The 23,345-nt window shown below is 46.2% G+C and overlaps 1 protein-coding gene across 4 annotated transcripts in view; it reads right to left on the bottom strand.

Moving 5' to 3' along the window:
• Positions 1-1,392: 1,392 nt before the first annotated feature.
• Positions 1,393-23,345, bottom strand: part of TRAF5 (TNF receptor associated factor 5) — a 46,357-nt gene continuing 24,404 nt past the window's right edge. The window contains exons 2-12 of one of the 4 annotated variants that reach the window (XM_036015950.1): positions 22,105-22,805; positions 21,787-22,005; positions 20,740-20,797; positions 17,779-17,880; positions 13,384-13,548; positions 12,676-12,753; positions 12,287-12,361; positions 11,079-11,171; positions 6,590-6,730; positions 5,036-5,204; positions 1,393-3,845 (exon numbers count right to left, since the gene is read on the bottom strand). In XM_036015950.1, the coding sequence (XP_035871843.1) occupies positions 3,268-3,845; positions 5,036-5,204; positions 6,590-6,730; positions 11,079-11,171; positions 12,287-12,361; positions 12,676-12,753; positions 13,384-13,548; positions 17,779-17,880; positions 20,740-20,797; positions 21,787-22,005; positions 22,105-22,178 (1,752 nt within the window). In that variant the 5' untranslated portion in view covers positions 22,179-22,805 and the 3' untranslated portion in view covers positions 1,393-3,267. The remainder of the gene's footprint in view (positions 3,846-5,035; positions 5,205-6,589; positions 6,731-11,078; positions 11,172-12,286; positions 12,362-12,675; positions 12,754-13,383; positions 13,549-17,778; positions 17,881-20,739; positions 20,798-21,786; positions 22,006-22,104; positions 22,806-23,345) is intronic. The other 3 variants (XM_036015951.1, XM_036015952.1, XM_028530756.2) reach the window with 3 other exon arrangements.

The raw sequence follows: 23,345 nt of genomic DNA, 5'->3' as shown, positions 1-23,345 counted from the left end.
CTTCTCAGATAAGGTCTAGTTAAAGGAGTTCATCATCACCAAGCCCTTATTATATGAAATGTTAAATGGACTTATGTAAGAAAAAGAAGATAAAAAAATGTACAGTAAAATGACAGGAAACTCACAATTAACAACCACACTTAAAACAAAAAGAAACTAAGCAAACAACTAGAACAGGAACAGAATCACAGAAAGGGAGATCACATGGAAGATTAGCAACAGGGGAGTGGGAGGAGGAGAGAGGGTGAAAAGGTATGGAGAGTAAGTAGCATGGATGGTAGGTAGAAGATAGACAGGGGGAGGATAAGAATAGTATGGGAAATGTAGAAGCTAAAGAACTTCCAAATATGACACATGGACATGAACTGAAGGTGGGGAGTGTGGGTGGGAGGAGTGTGCAGGGTGGAGGGGAGTGAAGGGGGAAATGGGACAACTGTAATAACATAATCAATAAAATATTTTAAAAAGAGTCAACTGTGGGGTGTGCTGGGAATAACTATTCTCAGGGTGGCATTTGGTCATGCGTACTTCCCACCTCACTTGTGCTTCTCTTACCTACGACCATTGCTTCTTCAAATGCTTTGCAGCCTCCTCTCACTCCTCCCCTAACATTTGGTGGTCTCAGGTGATTGCACTACCTGAGTCCCCTACTGTGCATCTATCAAAACTCTATCTGCAGCCCAGAATTCTTATGTAAGATGAAGACCCGTGTGTCCAACCACTCTCTAAGAGTAACCAGCACTGCAGACTCATTGTCTGAGGGGCTGCACAAAGGGCTGGTGGCTCCTGTCCTGAGCACACCACTCATCTACTGATGACTTGCCTACCCCAAAAGAGGGCTGACTTGCACTTGTCTGTGACTATTTCTTGTTTCTCTGAAAACATCACCTTTGAAGATCCAGGGCTAGAAGTCAGATCTGCAAATATGCATTAGTGTGTGCTCCACCTCCCCGCCCTGAGCTAACCCTGCATATACCTTTGTCAAGGCCAACTCCCATTTCATGCCTAGTGTGTTCGCTTGCTTTTCACCAGGAATCCAAATCAAACCAAAATGGAAATAAAATTTAAATCTTATTACTATACAGAGTGTGGCACAAATAACACCCCTTTTTATTACAAAATCATAGGCAGGTAATTCTGTAACATAACAATATCACACTCAAGCACACCATATGACATTTTAGGTGACATGTTCAAATTAAAACTATAATGATTACACCCATATTATTACCCTACCAACCACACTCAAGCAGACCTTACTTCTGCTGGACCCTGTAGAATAAAAGTAATTTCATATTATAAAAGAGGAAAAATAGTTTATATGGATATGTTTCTTTAAGACAAAAATTGCCTCTTATTTTGTAGTAAAGGAGTGCCTTTTGCTTTAGAATACCTTGCTCTGCTCGGTTTCAGTGATGAAGGGACTCTGAACTCGTAAGCAAACTTTGCCATCACATCTGCTTTTTATGTCGAGAAGTTGGTTGAAACACAAAACCAGTATTTTGATAAATTCACTTGAAAATATTTTCCACGTCCACTACTTAAAGCTAGTTACACCAACATGACCTTCCACTCCCGAGGAGTACAGGGTGGTCTTGGACTTGATTAGGGATACTGAAGACAAACACACAGAACCACCTGTGTGGTCTAGAGAAACCCATCCTGAGTTTGACGTGATGGGTTGACCATCAACCGTACCAGGGTTCACCAGCAGCTACAGTGTAGTTCTTCACTACACTCCTGCTGTGAACTTACTTCTTTGAGTGTAAACCTTTGGCATGATTTCTGCACTATGAAATTATCTTGAAAATTTCACAGGAAAAAAATTAAGAAAGTTTCAATGACTTCATCTTGAAAATGGAGCATCTTGAAATTTTCACAGAAGACATTAAGAAAGTTTCAGTTATTCCAGAAGCCACCGGTATAGATCACGCCTCTTCTAACAGGTTAACTGTTCAGGAGTGGTAGGGTGCTTGGTCATCACCTGAGTGAGCTGCACTGAGTGGCCCTCAGCTCGTGGTGGTTGTCACTGCAGGATCAAGGGAGCCAGGCCAAACGGTGAGAGATGCTCAGCTGTGTAGCGGGGAATTAGGGCTCAGGCAACCTGGGTACTTCTTGTTGACCTCTGGCTGATCAAGGGTCAGCAGGACTCAACTTGCATATACACCCTCCATGTGAGTACGAATAGATGCATAAGAACATAATCATCTCTGTTCTTCACAGAGTATGCAGGGCTTGGACAAGAAAAGTCACACGTTTATATAAATGCCCATTTTCATACAAATTTATGAATCCAAAATGTCTCTCAAAAAGAATAGGAAATATTAATTTTAATAATCAGTTTTGGATGGGAGTCCTTCTGATACCCACTGGGAATTGTAATGGTGTCTTCCCTAGGTTTTAAATTCCTCTTATGCATTTATGGCATTTTTTTCCATCATATACTAAATTCTGTCCATCCTCACATTACTATTACCAAAATACCTTTAAATTATTTGTTTACATATACATATATACATTAAGTCAAACCTTGTTAAAACTCTTAAATTTGTTTCTGATCTTTGAAAATAGTTTTCACGTGGTTGAACCTAATAAAATATGAACTTGACATATCTCCTTATACACAGGCTTCGTGCTTCCTTCGGCTTTACCTCAGCAGGGACAATGAAGATGCTCACTCTGGTCACCAGTTCCTGTGCAGCCTTGCAACACCGTGCTTGTGGATGCCTGGTGAATTTCATGAAAATATCTGGAGGTGCGGTGATTGTTCCAACTGGACATATTGTCTCTGTCAGTACACCACCCATCTGCTGATCCGGAATGACCGGCCCCAAAAAGAAGGCTTTTGCAGCCTTATGGTCAAGTCTAGAATCAGCAGACCAAATACCCAAGCATTTTCAATTGGGAATTCCACATCTGTGTTTTCAATAACATTGACCATAGAGCGTCTCCCCTGAAACCCTATCCCACGCCCCGGTAGAGGAGCTATACCCCAGACCTTGCTTTCAAGAAACTTTCCTATTGTTCAAGAGATAGAGAAATATAAATAACAAGAGGATATCCTAAGTCTTTTGTTTCAAACGGGAACAGGGTAAAATGTAAAAAGAACACAGCACTTAGGAAGTTCTTAACTGACTTCAAACACTAAGGGCAAAAACCCGAATATTTACAAGCGTGCACCAAGTTTAAGTTCAGTCACTGGGCTAACCAAAAGTTGCCCCCGTGGTTCTGGACCCAGGAAGTCCTTTTATCACCCAGAAGCAGCGACTAGAGGTCCTCCAGATCAGTTAAGTCCACAGCCACTTTCAAGAACATGGTGTCATCTTTGATGTAGGTGTTCTTGGCATTCTCCAGCGTGGAGTGAGGCACGAAGCGGGGACAGCCAGACGCGATGTTCATCTCCCCGTCGGGTCTCTTAAAGCTGCTGCTGTTGGGGTCAGCCTTGAAGGTCTCCACGATGTGGTTCTTTTTGCCACTCTGGTCCAAAAGCATCAAGGTTACCCTCTGCCTGAAAGGCCACTGCAACAGTGAGTCAAACTCCCCTCGCATCACCACAAAGTACAGCGACAGGTGCGTCCCCTTCCCGGACCCGTCCCCGTTCAGGTACGCCCTGGCGCACAGCCGGTAGCCACACCGGCTGGTGTAGAAGGGCTGGCTGAAGATGGACACCGTGTGCCCATCCAGCGCCTCTCTCTTCTTCATTCTGTAGTCGGTCACCTTCCAGATGAGCTTCCCGTTATAGCAGGCCCCTTCCAGCAGTTTAAACCGCTCTTCGTTTCTGTTCAGCTGTGCTTTGTGGCTGTTGATGTGCGCGTCGTGTTTGTGCGTCTCCCCTTCCAGAACAACTGCAGAGAAAGAAAGAAAAAAAGAAAGAAAGAAAGATAGAAAGAGATTCTGGAGGCCTGAGTTGTGTTTAGCATTTGCCCAAAGTGGACTTTTGTTATCTGGAAAGAACCAATAAAACTCTGACATCCTAAAGGTGAAGTGAATTCACGACCACCAGCAGACCATCTGCATTAATGATATCAACTCAGTGGATCTCACGTCTTGGCAGGAGTGGCACCAAGGAAACTCGAATGCGCCCTCTTGAGCCAAAGCTCGCCCACGTGTAGAGCAGACACACCCCACATCCAACTAACGTGTGTTTGCGTGGTGAGCCCCACGGGTTTCAAACTGGGGTACTTTCCAACAGCCAAACCCTTTCCTATTTTTCTGGAGAGGTATACCTGGTTTTATTCCACTTTGTTGGGTTTTGCAAGACATTGCTTTTGTTACAAATTAAAGGTTTGTGGCAACCCTGCCTCAAGCAAGTCTATCGGTGCCGTGTGCTCATCAGCATTTGCTCACTTCCTGTCCTGTGTCACATTTTGAGAATTCTCGCAACATTTCACACTTTTTCATTATATTTGTTATGGTGATCTTGATCAGTGATCTTTGATGTTGCTAGGGCAAGGCCCTTCACCAGCACAAAGACTGACAACTCACCGAAGGCTCAGATGATGGTTAGCATTTCTTAGCGATATTCTTTAATTAAGGCATGCACATTGTTTTTTTAAAGACAATTGTATTGCACACTTAATAGACTAAGGTGTAGTATAAATATAACTTTTATATGCACTGGGAAACTAAGAAATCTGTGACTCACTTTATTTCGATATTTGCTTTATCGCAGTGGTCTGGAACCAAATCTGCGATATCTCCAAGGTGTGCTTTCACATAAAGCAGTGTGCCCACCACATCTCTTTCTTAGCTTTACTATTATTTTCCACTCTCAATAAAAAACTGTCATTCCTTTGTTCTTGGAATATCCCGGCCCTCTTCTTCCCTTTGTCTCTTCCAGCCCCAACTCATGGCTCTTCATAATTTTTGTCTGAGTAGCCAGGACACCACTGCTGTTCTGTTTCACAAACACCAGATTCAGCCACTCTGTATCCTGGACAGCTGTGGCTCTCCGTTTGGCCAGGTGCTGGCTTGTGTCATGAACACACGCAGACAGACGAGTCACCAAAAGAGAAGTATAACATAGTAGACATACCTAGTCTTTGATCATTGCTTTCTAGCAGGGCAATTTTCTGTTTCACTGTATCAATCGCTTCCATCAAAGTCTTCAGATCGAATTTATTTTGTTGCTGGTTTGCCATTTGTAACAAATGACGCACTTGAGCTTCGAGCCAAGCTGACTTGTCAAGGTGATTGGCAAGAACCTTTCAGTACAAAATGGATATCAATATCTTAGTAGTTCATTGAGATTACGTTTTTTTTTCAACTCAAACACTTCACATTTACTGAATCAATTAATGAAATAAAAACTCCACAGCCCAGAGGAGAAACAGTCAATGAAGAAGATTGCAGAGAGATTAAGCACCTGTCTTCTCCCCTCCTCCTCTCTATCCCAGGTCCTGTTCCAAATCTTTGAACTTCTCTCTATCAGATTTTTTTACTCCTCCCACAATTTCTCTCTACTCGGTTCTCTAACCTATCTTTAGATTTCTTGTACTCTCACAACGTTGTCTCGCCTCTTGCCTTCCCACTGCCTTCTCTTCTGAGAAGCTGCTCTCCTGATTTGCTTCTGCTCTGCTAGAAGGCAGAGAGAGAGCTGCAAGTCAGCCCACCTGCTCTGGGAGGAGCGCTGCAGGTGGTACCCAGTGCCCCGAGAGGAGGCCTGAACTTCCGATTGCTCCCTTTAGACGGAACAGATTAAATGTCTGCCACTACATTTCTCTTCGACCCTCACCCTCACTGCCTCAACTTGGATTGCTCTCTCGCTGTGTTAGAAAAAGATCAGAATTACAATAGCAACATATAATGCATTTCCTTTTCTCTTGACATGTGTGTGCAAACACACACACACTCACACACAGTGTGCTGACACAGCATGCAAACTGTATGGCCTGCATCTTCTTTGATCCAAATTTCAAAAATATTGCCCATATCACGTCTTGAAATCTTTTTCACTATAAATTATATAATCACAATGAAGACATGATTCATTAGGAATCTGTTTATGGTTATTTTGCATTCATGATTTATAAATAATTCTTTGCTGTACTTGAGTGGTGTTCAAAGCATTTTCTTCCCAAAGGAATTAGTAGTTTCACTTAGCTGACTACAAAATGCAGAATTACAAATGCTCTCAATAAATCTCAACTCAAATGACTGATACTGGCCCAACATTAATGAAAACCCTACATGCCATAAATGATATCAAAGTATTGCATCAATGTTAAATTTACTGATGTTGCTAAATGTACTGGGGTTCTGTAAAAGAAGATCTTTATTCTCACAAAATACATACTGAAGTATGTAGAGGTAAAATGTCATCATACAGGCAGCCTATTCTCAAGTGATTCAGAAAGAACAAAAGGAGCGAGAAGGAACGAATCAATGAATATGAATGATGAAGCAAACAGGACAAAATATGGACTGTGGGTGAGAGTGGGTGGACAGTTCCCAGGCGTTTTTTGCACTACCTCATTCTTGCAGCTTTTCTACACGTTTGAATTTATTTCCATTTAAAAAGTTGTAAGAGAAACCGTGACTACCAATCGAAGGCTAAATCTTGGCTATGGATAGAAAGGTCATTTCTCACCTGGATGTTTGAGAGGAAGCTTCCATTTTTGCCAAAGAGCTGTGCAAACTGCTTGAACTCCTTTTCAAATGTATTTACGGTTTCTGCTAGCTGCTGGATTTTACTTTCCTTCTGTTCTAGGCTCTTATGTAAGTCAGAAATCTAAAGACAGAAATGTGAATGAGGTCATTTAAATGCATGCATACAAATGAAAACAAATGCAGCTCTAGAAGAATATTGCAGGTAGAAAGTGTCTCTAGGAAAGCTAAATACACACACATTATTTATATAATACATGCATATTTATATATAGACTTATTTATCTATATATAGAGTTATATATGTATTTAGTTTATATTTAGAAAAATAATTACAGGTGGATTCCCATATAATTCTAGGAAACTACTTGCAGACACTTTGAAAAGGACCAGACCCACAGATTTCTCAGCAGCCCTGCCTAGGGTTAACCCGCTGCGACGGTTCGTCTGACCGAATTTTCTGAACTGGTTCCCTTCAAGCACGCAGGAAGCACTCACTGAACAACTGCAGAGTCCTGACCCCCACACCACATTAAATACTCTGTACAGTGTCAACGGAACAGCTGACATTTGCTGCATATCTATTGGACCCTTCTCTTCACTAGCTCTTTTATCCACGAAGAAGCCTGTGAGTTGGGTATGAATATCAGTCCCGTTTCACAGATCACGAAACAGAGGCAGAGAGTTTAAGTAATCTTCCCAGTGGTAGGCAAAACACACTACTCTTTCAGAATTTGTAATCTATTTAAAAGAAATGACCAAAAACCTAAGAGTGACCCCAGACAGTTCCTCTCTCATCCCCACATCCACTCACTGGGCAACACTTGTCAACTTTAACTCTGGACACACAGAAGAACGAACGAAGCACCTCCTCCATCCATTTCCCGTTTCGTCTTGTCTTGTTTCGGCACTTGTTTTGGACTTTGTAACTGCTCACCTGGGCTGTTATCCTCCGGTGACCCGGCGGTCCTACACTCTCCTCACACGTGTGCCAGAAGGGCAGCTGTCTGGGAGCCCGGACTGGCACGGATCGCACAGGCCACTGTAGCCCCAGCAACTGGTACCTGGCACCAGCTGGTGCTTGATAAATATTTGTTGAATGAGTGAGTGAATGAATGAATGAACGCTCTCCCTGTCTTTAGTCTTGTTTCCCTCCAATGCACACCTCATATGGTGTCCACAATACTATGAAGAGACAGATCTGCTTTTGTCATCCCCCACTTGCCTGTCTCTGGTGGCCTTTTACAGGCCACTGGGGCCCTACACAGTCTGCCCTTGGCTGCCTGTGCAGCCTCACGCCCATTCACGCCCCGGGCGCGCCCTGCACAGCACAGCCACACGACTTCTATTTCCCTTCAGGTCTTGCTCTCTCAGACACTTCCTGCTTCATCTAGAAAGTACTGCTCTCTAAGCCACCACTTGAGAGCACATCCTCTCAGAACTATTTCCTTACCAGGAATACCTACCCAGGCCACCTCTCAAGTTCCCAGACACCCTGACCATACTCTAGTGCAGGGGAGTCAAACTCATTTCCACCGGGGGCCACATCAGCCTTGCGGTTGCCTTCAAAGGGCCGAATGTAATTTTAGGACTGTATAAATGCAACTACTCCTTAACTGTAAAGGAGCTGAAATTACATTCAGCCCTTGGAAGGCAACCGCGAGGCTGATGTGGCCCCTGGTGAAAATGAGTTTGACACCCCTGCAGTAGTGTGTAACTTACCTTCATTACTCTTATTGCTTTTTTTGGGGGGGGGGTTATTTAGGTTTTTTTTTCTTCACTAAATTGTTGAGGCTACATCTCACTTATTTATTTATCCCCAAAGCCGCACACAGTGCCTGGCACACAGAGGGCCTCTGACGCAGGTTTTGGGAATGAATGCACAAACAGCTGCAACGACCATCTGCTCCCTGGCCCAGAATCCTCTGTTAAGACCCTGCCAGCTGACTTCCACCTCCACACCAGACATATCTCCCTGAACAGAAGCAAACTCAGGAGTCTCCCAACGCCCACGTCTAACCTGCCCCTGAACATCGCCATGTTCCTTGTCGTCAAAGCTTACAGCCTCCCAGCGCAACCACCGAATGTCTCCCAATGCCCTCTTCCACCCCCACCGAGGCAGCCGTGGTTGGGCGCTGGCCATCCCCATCACCTCCTCCAGCATCTTGCATCTCCCTGATGACGAAATGCTTATGTTGCAAGCACTGTGCTAAGAGCTTAAAGATATCATCTTGTTTAACCCTCACCACAACCCATTTCACAAAGGAGGATGTTGGGGCAGAGAGAGGTTGAGCAGCATCCCCAAGCTCAGGTGACTAGCGTGGAGCTTCCGCCCCGTCCCTCTGTCCTGCTTCCCCTCTCTGCCTCTACCCACCTTCCAAGCTACTGTGAGCTGCCTTCCTTTTCAAATCCAAAGAAACAACGGGCTGGCCAAGTGTGTTTCCAATGTAAAGCCTTCGTTAGCTCCCTATTATTAACAAATGTTAGTTTGAACTTTTGGCCCTTAAATCCTTTCTCAAATAAGGCAGCATATTAATGAGTAAAAGAAAAACAATTGAATGCAGTGTTCAAAAAATGTCTTAGCTTACATGGGAGGCCAGTGCCGCCTGCATCCAAGAGCCCAGACTCCAGCATACAAATGAAAACAAATGCAGGAGTGAGTGCATCTCCTCCCCAAAAGCATGTTTCCTTGAACCGTCAGCCTCTCCCACGCCTCTCTGCCTTGGCACAAACTTTCCATCTGGAATGACCTCTTCCCACAACATTTTAACCGACAGGCCTTCTCTTCCTTCAAGACATAGCTCCAATGTCCTTCCCCGATGCCGCTGGAGTAACTGATGCAGAGTCTGAACCCAGACATGGGGACCCTCATAAGCGTGTCCTGTGAGGCACAGCAGCTCAGCTCTGTACAATTTTGTGTGTTCTTCAAGGGTAGAGACTGTGTCTTCCTCAACTCAGCGTCCCTAGCAACTAGCACAGTGCCTGACACACGTGAGGTACCATGACACCTGACACAGGTGTTTGTTAAATGAATGGATGGGTGCATGAGGCAATGGTACAGAAAGACTTGGGGAATGGTGACTAGGCAGCATGGCTTGGACCCAAGTTACAGTGTAATCAGCCTTTCTCATTCTCTCCAGGATCTGACCCTAGAACTCACGCCGCTACTTTACTCTGGAGTCAGACACCACAGAATAATCTGCAGCAGAAAATTCAGCTCCCTCCCTGCAGACAGATGGTTTTCTTCCTGATGTGGGCTTGGAAAGTCAGATCCTCTGAGAAGGTCCTAAAAATAATTAACTTTTATAATAATTACTCAGTAGAATCAGCACTTGCACATATTCTCTCACTTGATAATTGCAACACAGTGAGATAAATGTGTGCATAGGCATTTATCAGGTTGCAAAGCTTCTCAAAGTCAGGAGTGAGGACTTGCTACAAATAGATAAAACCCACAGGCCTAGAATAGACTGTCCACTGTTGTTTTATGGTCACGTGGATTTAATTTTAAAACATCAGACACCTGCTAGGCACCTGCTAGGTGCCAGGTATCATCATTAACCAAAAGGTGTGTGGAGAGGCTGCAGACAGGCATTATGGGAGCTCACAGAGACCGTTGGACTGAGAATCAGGGGATGTGGATTTGAGAGTGAATCCCGACACAAGTGACAAACACGTCAGGATCTCCTGGGCTTCAGTTACTTCGTCTGTTGACTGATGATTGTGAAGCCTCCTTCCACTTCTAACATGCTATAATCCCATCACTCTGCCTGGCCACTTAGTAGAAAAACACCTAGAGGGAACTATTTCAAGTTGAGTGGGAATGTAGCCCAGCCCCCACTCAGGCCAGTGGGGAGCAAGGTCCCAGCACACAGAAGCCACACCCATGGAGAGGTTCTCCTGTGGGGAACCAGGCCTGCATTGTACCTAGGCTGCTACGAGACTTGCTTTTGCTAAAACTCTCTCGCCCTGAATTGAGGCAGCAAGTGCTTCTTGTAACTTCCTAAAGTCTGTGCTAAACCTCCCAAGTATGGAGTGTAACCAGTTCAACCACTTTTCCCCTTGATCTGCAACATCCTTCTCTCTGAAGTAATTAGCAGCATTCTTTCCTTTGTTATCTGTAAAAGGTAATCCCCTGAAGTGAACCTGTGCACAGTAAATGAGGACCATCCTCAATGTAATGTACCCAGAAAAGCAATAAAAGCCTCTCCAGGCAGGTGCTGGGACTCTCTCTCTCTCTCTCTCTCTCAGAGAGTGGCCATGCCATCCCTTTTTCTCCACAGGACTCCTGTAGTCCACATGAATTTGTCTCTCTCGGCCACAACACACGGATCCTGCCGGCCAGGGTCCACATCAAACACCTACCTCCAGTCGACTTATACTGAAACAGAAAGCATAGGAATACCAAAAACTGCAAATCCCAGCAATTCTGCCGCTTCTCTTTGCATCTGAACCCTGGACCGTGTACTTACCTGTTCTTCTAAGTGGACGTTCTTTTCTAAAACGAGCAGCAGGTGGTCCCGTAAGGCTGAGCGCTCGTGCTGCTGCAGGGTCCCCCGTTTGCCCTTCGGGATGGAGACGACAGTGAGTCAGGCGGCTGCCAGTCCCCCAGAATGAGGATGGTGGCGGGGTACTCTGCCAAAGCAGAACTGGAACAACTTTGCTTACTTTTCTCGAGGCAGGTTGCAGAAAAAACGGCCCCTCCAGTTCCCTTTTCCAGCATTAGGATTCAACAGTACCCACTGGACCATTTTAAACTCACAGAGACAGAGAATCAGGCCACTGTCAAAATTCTCAACACTGATTTCCTTCCTTGCCCTGGGAATACAGGGTGGAGCAAAAGTAGGTTTACAGTTGTTTACATGGAAAATAACACAATCGTTAATAAATAATAATAATACAAGAATGAACTCTGTTTTGCATGCTCAGAGAAACCTACTTTTACGCTACCCTGTATATAACTGTAGGTTAAGTGTAGTTACCATCTTTCAACTATCCCCATATAAAACCTGTCTCCTGGGCAAGTTAGCTCCAGATGGGTTCTAGGCTGGTTCTCCCTCCCACTGAGCACATTCCTGTTCTATCACCGTCCTGCTGTCAAAGGCCCAAGGCTTGCGTCTGAACTGTAATGCCAGCCCATGCGAGTGCATTGCCCTCCCGGTCATTGCAAAGTGCCTGTATCAGCAATAAAAGCAAATTCTAGGGGTTCTGGGTGTTCCATGGACTTTAAGCAAACAGTCGCTGTCAACTTGTCTTCTGTTTAAGGTTGGCCCCTCATCCAGAGAGCAAGTTCCGTCACCAGCTCTGGTCCTGATGTAAGTTCTAAAATATAACCCGGTTGGGCTGAACTATAGAGAAGATTCCTTTCAGAGCTGGAAAGCAATTCTGTATTCCATGCACTAGGGGGGTGAATCCTACCCTTTTGATAGCAAAGACAAATATATAGCAAATATGTATATATATTTATAAATATATATACTTATATTTATACATTATTTATGTTCTATATCTCCTGTTGGTTCTGTTTCTCTGAAGAACCCTGACCAATTCAACTGCCAGTCTTGCAGTTCTCATAGGTGAGTGCTCCTTTGTACTCCAATGGAATCAAAGACTACAAGCAACTCGCCCAAGGAACTTGCACAGCAGAACACAGAGGCAGAAAGAAAGAGACACTGCATACCTTCACAGGACAGCCATAGTTCTTGAAAGGACAGTCTTTTTCTGCTTCGGGACACACAGCAAGGTGCTCATCCACCTACAAAAGGAACAGACTCACGCTACAGAAATTCATCGGCGATTTTCCACTGCCTGGTGTAGCTGCAGTGAGCGGGGGGCCCATGTCGGGGGTTGGAAAGAATGGCAGGACCAAGAGAAGGAAAAGGCCATGCGAGGGCCTGGTGGAGGGGCGCATGGTGAAAACAGGGGAGAATTCTCAGGAAAAGGGAAGGGAGGACAGAGGCGCGGGTATCATGGGTGTCATTTGAGTCTCGTCTGCTTAGGCAGCGTGCCGTGATGATCGCTAAAAGTTTATCTTACATACAATCTCCTGAGAGAATTATTTACAGTTACCTCAGCTCTGGGAATAGTGTGCAGACACTTGTTGGGACAAGATACTGGGTACTTGGGACACAGGTTTTCCTCGTGATTCTGAAACAGAGAAGAGTGTGGTGAAACAGTGCCACCCTTGCTGCCCTGGGTTCCCTCATGTGCCCTCAGAGTGTTTGTGCACATGTCTCTTGGGAGATCTATTTATGCGGCTTGCCATCTGTGGGAAGGCATGGCCTCATTCCAGAGAGGATTATGTGCAGAGGGCTGCTTTCTTGGTACAAGGGAATTCAATGGCACTCAATTTTCCCATTATTGCAAAAGAAGGGCACAGGGCGCCCAGGGGGAAGGCTGTGGGAGTCATCGTGGGGCTCCTTTGGCACAGGCCCCCACACCCCGTTTCATGCCTCCGCCCCAGCTCTCCAGTCGGATCCCAGCGTCCCAACGACAGGCGGTGTCCACACCTCCCGGTGACCCAGCACCGGTGTCGCGCCCTGCCCACTCACCCTCAGCAGGTGCTCAGACCATATTTTTGCCAGTGATAAAAGAACAGAGTCCCACCAACAAGAAGGCTTTTTGTTTTTTACAGAGCTTCTCTCATATAAAGTTATTCTTTAGAACTACTTCTGTACAAAAATAAATCCAGAAAGGTGCTTCTGGTAGCCCATCTGAGTAATGTGATCACGGAGGCAGAATTTAGCCTCATAAAAGTGACTTTTTTTTTTTTTTTACCTGTAGATTGAGTACCACCACATCCTTTTTGCAATAAAGGCATCTTTCCTCTCGAAACTGGCAGTAGGCGCTCAAATGCTCTTTCAGGTGTTTCCGGAGGATTGGCTGCCCACAGTTCTCATTAGAACACAGCACAACTTGAAACAAGCACTGCTGAAGGTGGTCCTGCAACAGATGACGGTGGGAGGGATGCAGTGGCAAGGCCCGGTGAGAGCGCTAGGGGGCGCCGGGAGGGAGAGCAGCCAGGGCTGCTTGGACCAAGGCTGTGAGAGCCAGCCTTGCTTGGTGGGAGTCAGGAGGACGGTGGAAGATGGGTGAAGGAGGAGGTATAGTGAGTTTATTTTAGATTGCCTAGGAACGTGCTCACATTCTCTGGTTAGTTCTCCAATATTCTCCTTAGGCCTGCCAATGAATTTACCAGATCTTCAAAGGTATTTTCTAGTTCTTTTATGCACTCATCACTACCAGCACCCAGTACTGATCTCTGCACAGCAGATGGTAAAAGCCAGGACAGAGGGGAAGAAGGAAGGGAAGGGATTAAAGGGAGAAAAGGGAGGGAGAGGAAGCTGGGCCAGAAGTGGTCGAGAAAAGGAGGAAGAGGAGACGCGGGATCACAGGCCCACGAGAAGGTGGTAGTGGTCAGTCTTATAAGGTCAGGAAGTGTTTTTAACTAGGACATAAGAGAATAATGGCATAAATAGTGTTCATTCTACTTGTATTCACATTAGAGATTTATGAAAAAAGGCGTATTTTAATAAAACCTTTGAATGACTGTAAGTTATTGTGATTCTGACAAGTTGTCAAACTCCTAATGAACTCGTCTCCCTGAAAAATCCTTTAAAACAGGGTTGGTAAGCTATGGCCCTTGGGCCAACCTGGCCTGCCACTTGTTTTTGTAAATAAAGTTTTATTGGCTGCTCAGCCACTTACCTATTTGTTCACATAAGATCTATGGCTGTCTTCCTTCTAAAATGGGAGCACTGAGTCATTGTGACAGACATTGTATGTCCTGCGAAACCTAAAATATTTGCTGTCTAGCTCTGGACAGAAACAGTTTGCTGACCCCTTCTTTGAAGGAAAAAATGACAAAGAGTTTTTCCATAGGAGGTAAATATCATTGCTGTTTTCCTTTGCCTCTGTTAGTAAGAAACAAACGGTGATGACAAATGAAATCCACCTCTTATTCACTTCCACTCAAGAGGGAGGCGCAGGTAACATGTTTGGCTTCCTCACGCAACCACAGAAAGAATTACAGCTAGACCTCAGAATGACACGCAGAACTATCAGAAAATCAAGCTGTATGGAAGTCTGACAACCAAGGATTTAAAGAAGCCACATTCGTCAGATGGGTAGGAGGGGCAGAGGTGTGGAGAGGGGCGGGGATGAGGAGGCGGCAGAACGGGTGGTCCCACATTCAAATGTGGTGGCTAAAAATTGGGAGGGATACCTTGGGAGTGAACGATCGCAGCCCCAGGCAGACTGCCCAGCCCAGGATTGTAGTGCCAGGAAGATAAATCCATGTAACTTCTGGCTATAAAAACCAGTGGGAGTTGGGGCAGCAGCAGAACTGCAAGATTTTCAGAAGGCTCAGCTTAAAGGGCCAGCACATACTTAAAACATATGCAGACACACCCGCTCTGGGATTCAGCACCAAGGCAACAGCTGGAAGGGCACCAGCTGCACAGGGCCAGTGCCAGGCAAACCTCCAGAAGCCAGGCAGTGGCACTGTGCCCTCTCCAAGCCCTGCCCCCACACAGAGCTGCAAAGCAGCGAAACAGGTTGCCCCGCCCTGGCGATTACTGAAGGCTCTGCTCCACACAATTTACAGGTGCTTTTTCTACAAGAGGCCACACTACTAAGACAGGGAGTCAAAGCAGCTCTACCTAATACACAGACACAAACACAGGGAGGCTGCCAAATTGAGGAGACAAATAAATATGGCCCAAATGAAAGAACAGAACAAAACCCCAGAAAAAGAACTAAATGAAACAGAGATAACCAACCTACTGAATGCAAAGCTCAAAACACTGATGATCAGGATGTTCAGATAACTCATTGAATATAGAAACAAAATAAAAAACATCCAGGAAGAAATGAAGGCTACACTAAGTGAAATTAAAGAAAATCTACAGGAAACCAATAGCGGAGGGGATGAAGCTGGGATTCAAACCAACAATTTGAAGAAACAAGAAGAAGAACATAAAGAACATGAAGAACAACATAAAGAAGAAATAAGCACTCAACCAGAACAGCAAGAAGAAAAAAAAATTTAAAAAAGAAGAGGATAGTATAAGGAGCCTCTGGGACATCTCTAAACATGCCAACATCTGAATCATAGGGGTGCCAGGAGGAGACGAGGAGAAGTGAGAAACTGAACATTTGTTTGAAAAAATAATAAAAGATAACTTCCCTAATTTGGTGAAGGAAATAGAGACATAAAAGTCAAGAAGCACAGAGAGTCCCAAACAAGTTGGACCCAAAGAGGACCACACCAAGACACATCATAATTACAATGCCAAGGTTAAAGATGAGGAGAGAATCTTAAAAGCAGCAAGAGAAAAGCAGAGAGTTACCGACAAAGGAGTTCCCATAAGACTGTCAGCTGATTTGTCAAAAGACATTTTGAAAGCTAAAAGGGACTGGCAAGAAGTACTCAAAGTGAAGAAAAGCAAGGACCTACAACCTAGATTACTCTACCAGCAAAACTATCATTTACAATTGAAAGTAAAGCTAAAGCATTTCATCATCACCAAGCCATTATTACATGAAATGTTAAAGTGACTTATTTAAGAAAAAGAAGATAAAAAAGTATGAATATTAAAACAGCAACAAATCTGCAACAATCAACAACTGAATCTAAGGAAACAAACTAAGCAATCAACCAGAACAGGAACAGAATCATAGATATGGAGATCATTTGGATGGTTATCTGCTGGGAGGGGGAAAGGGGAGAATGGGGGGAAAGGTGCAGGGATTAAGGAGCATAATCGGTAGGTACAAAATAGGCAGGGCAGTTAAGAACAGCATAGGAAATGGAGAAGCCAAAGAACTTATATGCACCACCCATGGACATGAACTAAGGGGGGGTATTGCTGGAGGGAAGGGGCCAGGCAGAAGGAAGCAAAGGGGGAAAATTAAGACAACTGCAATAGAATAATCAATAAAATATATTTTTTAAAAAATCCACCTGTTATCCAAAACTCACTCAACTCACTCAAATAGTCAGCGTTCATCAAGATTGCCACCTATGAGGTCCCACCCCTTATTACACAAGCTAGGGAAAACAGCGAATGAGGGGGCGAGGCAAAGGGAACAGGTGCAAAGAAAGCAACCCCTGTACTCTAGAAGCTGATGGCCTGGTTACCAAAGCTGATCAGTGGTCCCTTTGAGCCTCATTTCCTTTTCAGGCTCAGTGGCAACACAACCAAGTCGGGGAAGAGGCCCTCCCTCGGAGCTGACTATGGGAACAGACGGCCAGGGGCTGCTGTAGGAGAACACGACAGAGTACAGGTACCTCCAAAAGAACTCCCTGGGTTAACAAGGAAATCATTTACACATTTATAAGCTCAGTGCCTGGGGGGGTTGGCGGCAGGATGGGGAAAAGACTGAATCACCTGAAATTTGTTCCCAAATGTGTGGGTGGGAGCGGAAAGTCTTAGCAGCCTCCAAGCAATTCCCTGAAAGCTCGACATGCCTGAGTCTTATTCACTCGTAGTGTGATCAGACCTGATCGGGGCCTGCCGTGGCACAGCCACAGTTCCGGCCTTGAGTGTCGCAAGCTTCCCCTGCTGGATGGAAGAGCCAGGTAGGACAGTCCCATCTGAGAGAAAGCTGACTCCCTTCACTTGCCCCTACTTTGTTTGTTTGGGTCTCCTAACACTGCTTCACCTTTAACCTCCATCCTCTCTCTGTTCTGGCCTGTTATCTGCCTTAGATCACAAACTCTAATAAGAGGCCAGGGGCCCACAGCTGCTGGGAAACAACCCCCCCCCCTGCCCACCCCCAGTATCTGCAAATGCTTTTGGGTAGACATACCTTGGCTCCAACCCTAGGGACCCCAAACCCATCACAGTTCCCCCCAAATGACATGTCCTTGCTAAAGCCTTCCTTTTGCCCAGGATGTCTCACATCTTCACTTTTGGATCAATGCCCCGAACCCACAGTTCAAGGTCTAGCACAGGTAGCGTGTCCTCCACACCTTCCAGACAGAGCAAACCTCTGCACTCGCGCCTCAGCCCTTGGCATGCTGTGCTGCTGGAGTTCTAGACAGGGATTCTCTGAGGGCAACCCAGTGACCTCCCACGCTTACGTAGCCCAGTCACTGTCACAGGAAGGTGTTCAATGCCTGTCACTGGAAATTGGCAAAGGCAAATATTGTTCGTGAGTAATACCAACCTGGAATCGTCCCAGAATAATCTTGGCATTACATCCAGGAGCATTTTTGCAATACACATATAAATTGAGGACTTCCCTTTTGCAGCAATTGTCTTTAAACACCTGAAAGATAAACATAATAGGTCTCACACCAAAGCTTTAGGCCACATGACTAAAGGTATTATTAATTTGGTCTTCAGGTACATCTCAAAAGTCGGGCGAAAACTTCCAGAGAGTGGTTGAGATGGAAATACCAGATTCACCACCATAAACGAAAGAACTGTCCCAGAAACATACTTTTGACAGGTCACTAAACATACAAGCCAGGTAATTTGATGTCCAGAGCAGTGAGCTGCAGCTAGGAGAATCTCATGGTGAACTTGACCCCATATGATCAATGGTCAGGAAGTGGGGCTGTGGCTAAGGGTGATGCATTTAGATTTCTGTCCCGGCAGAAAGATTTGCGTCAGTGTCCCGAAGCTGTGCTGGCTTGCTATTTCAGTGTGAATCAAGGGTTGGCAAACTCTCTCCATAAAGGGTCGGAGAGTAAATGTCTTCAGCTTGCAGGCCATAGTGCAATGGTCTCTGTTGCAACTATTCAACCCTGCTGCACATGATACGTAAATGAATGGACATGGCCAACACCCCGTTATTTATAAACACTGAAATATAATTTTCACATGTTGCAAACTATTAGTCTTAGTTTAATTAAAACATTTTATTTTGAAATAGTTTAAGACTCATAAGAAGTAGCAAAAATAGTACAGAGTTTCTGTGTGCCCTTTTTTTCACTGTTTCCAATGATTTAAAAATATAAAAACCATTCTTAGCTCACAGGCCATACAAAAACAGGTGGCAGGCAGGATTTGTCTCAACAAATCCCATGCTGCAGTCTGCCAACTGCCAGCCTGTGGGTGAGGCAGATACACGGACTGCATCGTCCTTGGCTAGCACGTTTCAGAATGTATCCCAGAAGCACAGAGAAGGAGCGCGTGTATCAGATAGGTGTTCAGAGAGCATCCCGGTGGAGGTGACACTAGAAAGTGTTGGGAACTGCCCTGCCTGGTATCAGAAGCTGTAACCCCCCCTTCCCCCCGCCCCTTCCGCCAAGGCTAAGGCTAAGGGAGTGGCCTTGGAACCGTAAGCCAGCAAGGAGACAAAAGCTTATCTCCCTGGCAGGAGCGCTGCTTCTGCTGCTTCATTCATAACTGAACCCCAATGCTTGTTTGGTTAGCCAAAGATAGGTAAGATTCCCCAAAGGGAGAATGACCTGAGACAGGCACAATCACGTGGGAGGCCCCCAAGAAAGGACTTTGGAGGCTACAGCAAAAGGGGGTGATGGACCCTCGCTCCTCAGCTTTGACATAGCCTGAGACTTCATCTCTGGGAGAAAATCTCCTAATCTCTTGGCTGCTTTACTTCTCTTGCTTCACCTAAGCCTGAAACAATGACAGGGTGGTGCTGCCCTGTGCTGAAAAGGGCAGGTTCCCCGGGTGATCAGGCCTAAGAAAGACTCTGTAAACTCCTGTGAAACCTGCTTTGTTTAGAATGCTCTCAGTTGAATGATAAGGGTCTAAGCAAGAAATAAGTTTGTTCTTTAAAGTTTTATAGCTCTTTGACCCTGACTCAAAATAGGCCCTCAGACTTCCTTGTTATCTATTGTTTGATCCTTACTTCCTAGCAATGAGTAATGAGCTTTTACCTGAATTCTTATTCAAACGAAACCAATGAAAAGCCTCTCCAGAGGAGGAATGGGGCGCTCTCCCCACCAGAGAGAGGGTGGCCAAGGCACTCCCCACGTGAGGAGTGGCCCCACTGTCCCGATTCCCCCACAGGACCTGGTTGTCTCTGTGTATGTTTTTAGCATGTTTCGATGAGCATCTGCAGCCGAGATGGATACTGCTGGCTGGGATCCACTACCAGAAAATTTTATGGCAGAATGTTAAAGAACGAAAACAGCTTAAAACAATGTTTAAATGGAGAAAGTCTTCATGACCATGGCTTAAGTAAGGGTTTCTTGGCTGCAACACGAAGAGAAGAAGCAACCAAACAAACAAAATGTAAGGAAGACTTCATCGAAATGAAAGGCTTCTGTGCTTCAGAGGAAACCACTGAGCAAGTGGAAAGAACCCACAAAATGGGAGAAAAATATTTGTGGATCGTATGTCTGCTAAGAGACTTGTATCCGGAACACATGAGGAACCTGTAGAACTCAACAATGAGAGACAAATAATCCACTGAAAAAACAAGCAAGAGAATTGAACAGGAATTTTCACGAAGAGTACGGGCAAATGGCCAAGCACATGAGAAATGCTCAACATCACTAATCATTAGAGAAATCATTAGAGAAAGGCAAATCAAAGGTACCTCTTGACACCCACGAGGAGGCTATCACCAAGAAGGGGGGCAGGCACAAAGCCTGGCAAGGACCAGGAGAAATGAGAACCCCCCTCTGTTGCCGGCAGGAATGTGAAATGGCGCAGCTGCTTTGGAAGACAGTCCGGCAGGTCCGGAGAATGTTCAATGCAGAGTTACCATATGACCCAGGAATTCCACCCCCAGGTATATACCCAAGAAACATGTACGCTTTGAAAGTACATTTAATGACATGTGAATTATATCTCAATAGGCTATTATTAGACATCATAATACCAAAAGGAAGTTGAGGAGATTAATCAGATGAGAGAATGAATTCCAGGAAATGGGATGTTTCATTTCTCCAAGTGAGTCAACTGCAGTATAGGATGGGGGTAAGGAAGAAGCAGGACGAGAAACTTGAGGAGTTAATAAAGACCCAAACAAGCCTCTCTCAACAGCGGCAGGAGTGGGGTCTGACTTGACCCCTCAGCAGAGGAACACGGACTCCAAGGAAGGTCCCCCCCACCCCCCGGCCACACTCCTGCTCCAACCCCGATGTCCACTCAGGATGCTGGCTTCTCTATCCCCTAGAGAGCTGCTAAACCAAAGCAGTGATTTTCTTACCTCCTGAGACTTGATAACCTCCTTATCTACAGGGCAGAGTGGCACTGCACTTAATTCTCTGGAGAGAAAAATAAAAATAGAGCTAGAATTAAGAGTTGACCTCCACAGTTCTTCCAAGAGCAGCCCCAGCACCCCAGCCATGCTTGACCCCTGAAGTCCCCCCTGAGCAGGCCCGCCCTGTCTTTACTCATGCCATGTCCTTCTCCCAGAAGATCCCCCCACACCCCAGTTTCAGCACCCCTCCACTCTGCCTGAAAAACTCCCATTCATCACCCAGGACACAAGTCAGGTAGGGATCCCCCAGACAAAGTCAAATGCCCCCTGCCTGTGCCCCCCCGGCAGTCCTTTGCTTATGACACTGTACCACGACCTGTCTGCTCCACTAGACAGGAACGTTCTAGAAGGTGGAGACTGGGTCCTATTCCACAATGAGCCTCTAGCTCTTCAACTGTGGACAGGAGAGTTTAATTTACCAAGGTACCTGGAGCCCAGAGGTGCTGGATGAACGAACCCATGAATGAATCGGGATGTGCTGTGCTAACCTCCTTTCTAAGCTTGGCAGGATACGACTCGCTTGCTGGCCCTAATAAGCCCCAAGTGCCTGCTTTTCTGTCTCTCCTGGTCTCCTCCCTCAGCGCGGCGTGACACAGGTTTTATAGCCGCCCTGGAGTGAACAGCACGCGTGTCCTCCTGCATGTGACACCGCCTCTGCCTGAAGGCAAGGACAGGTCTGGGGCACTACAGCAAAGACCCTCGGGAGACATGGGACCTTCCCCACACAGACCTCTCCTAGGTTTGCCCTGACATGCAAAACGGGCATGGTCTGAATTTGAGCAAAAGGTGAAAATCAGTTAGTGGGTGGCAAATAATGAAGATCGCTCCTCGGGGTCTCAGAGGGGGAGCCCTCCGCCTATGTGTGGTTCTGTGGCCAATCGCAGCGATTCCAGAACCGAGATTACAGTTGCGCGGCCACAGATGACGTTTAGACCCCAGGACACGGCCGCCTGGTCCTGGCCTGCTGTGGCCAGAGCCGGCCTGCCCACTCACCCCAGGGCCAGGATGCAGTGGTGGCAGAAGCGGTGCCCGCAGCCGGTCTGGTGGGGGTTGTGAAGCACGGAGTGGCAGAAGGCGCACTTGTATCGCTCTTCCAGCGGCTCCACGAACTGGTACTCCGTGTCGGGCTCGAAGTCCAAGGAAATGGAGTTGCCGGAATTCTGGCGGATGAAACCACAGGGGGCACCTCCTTGCTCCTCAGGGTAAGCCATTCTGGGGGAGGGGCAGGCAGGAGACCAGAAGGAAAATTAGGTGTGCACACACCCAAACAACCACAAGCAGCAGGAGTTTTCATTATAGAACATCACTGACATGGTCACTCTGTACGACCCTGTGACAACAGCGGCAACCTCCTGCCACTGGAGGGCTCCCGAGAGGGGCGACATCTGGGGCGCTCAGGCGGGAGGCGGGACCTGATGGCTTCTAGCGAGATTCTAGGGGACTTCAACCTGTGTCCATCCACCTTTTTAAAGGGTGCTACATTATTCTGCCTCATTAGTTTGGCCTCGTGCTTGGACAAAATCCAGCCGGGCGTTAACCACATTCTAAGCAAACTGTTGTTATGAATGTTCTTCCACACTCAGTTGAGGGCAGCGAAACAAATTCTTGCTAACATTTTTCAGAAGCAAGAACCATACACAATAATACATTTCTTGCAGTATACAGTAAGTCCTTGCTTAATGTTATTGAAGAGTTCTTGAAATTGCCACAAAACAATGCATAACAAAAGCAATGTTACCGTAGAGCAATTGATGCACACAAGAGTTTAAGTTCTTAGGGCACCGTGTCGACGTTACAACGAAGCAGCATTATACAGAAGCCATTCGAGACCTGCTGTACACAGATGAAGCACCACCTTCCACCCACGTCCGTTCTCACCTGAACTGGACGAGAACCCATCAACTGCTTTCTCCTCGGCTCCCTTGTCCATACAACAGCCCGGGCGATGTTTTCAGAACGCAAGTGTGATGGATGGCTATTTCCCGTCCTCTGTCAGTGGTTTCCCAGGGCTCCTAGGGGGAAAGTCAGAACGCTGAGCAGGTGACAAGAGTGCATCCTCCCCACCCAGCAGCATCCGGGACCTCTCCCTCCCTCGCTGTCCGCCTCCTGGCCTCAGGCTTCTGGTTCTTCTGATACACGGTGCGGTCTGCCGCCGTGGGGCCTTGGCGCAAGCTGTGGCCTTGACCAGAGTGCGTCCCCTAACCCTTTCCAGTCCCCTTCACTTAGCCAACTCGTGTTCATGCTTCAGATTTTGTTTCAAGCTTCCTGTTCTCACGTGGGCTTGCTCTCCTCCCCCCGGTCTAAGAGCAGGAGGCCGGCTCACCAGGCTGGAGGACACGCTTGGCCTCCAGGGGGTGGCTGGGGGACAGGGTGGGCGGGGGAGGGGGTGTTCACTGCACAATCCTTTTGAATTCAACATGAATGCATTACCTATTGAAAACTAAGCAAACGTACAAACACTAAACATCCACTGTGAAATCCGTCATAAAACCAGCAAGCCTTGATTTGAAATGAGACACGTGTTTGTATGAGTGTCTGATTTGTATGTTTCC

This window comes from Phyllostomus discolor, chromosome 14, assembly GCF_004126475.2.
Source record: "Phyllostomus discolor isolate MPI-MPIP mPhyDis1 chromosome 14, mPhyDis1.pri.v3, whole genome shotgun sequence".
NCBI classification, from domain to species: domain Eukaryota; kingdom Metazoa; phylum Chordata; class Mammalia; order Chiroptera; family Phyllostomidae; genus Phyllostomus; species Phyllostomus discolor.
The sequence above is the reverse complement of the archived record's forward strand: the minus strand, read 5'-3'. Positions and strand labels throughout refer to the sequence as shown.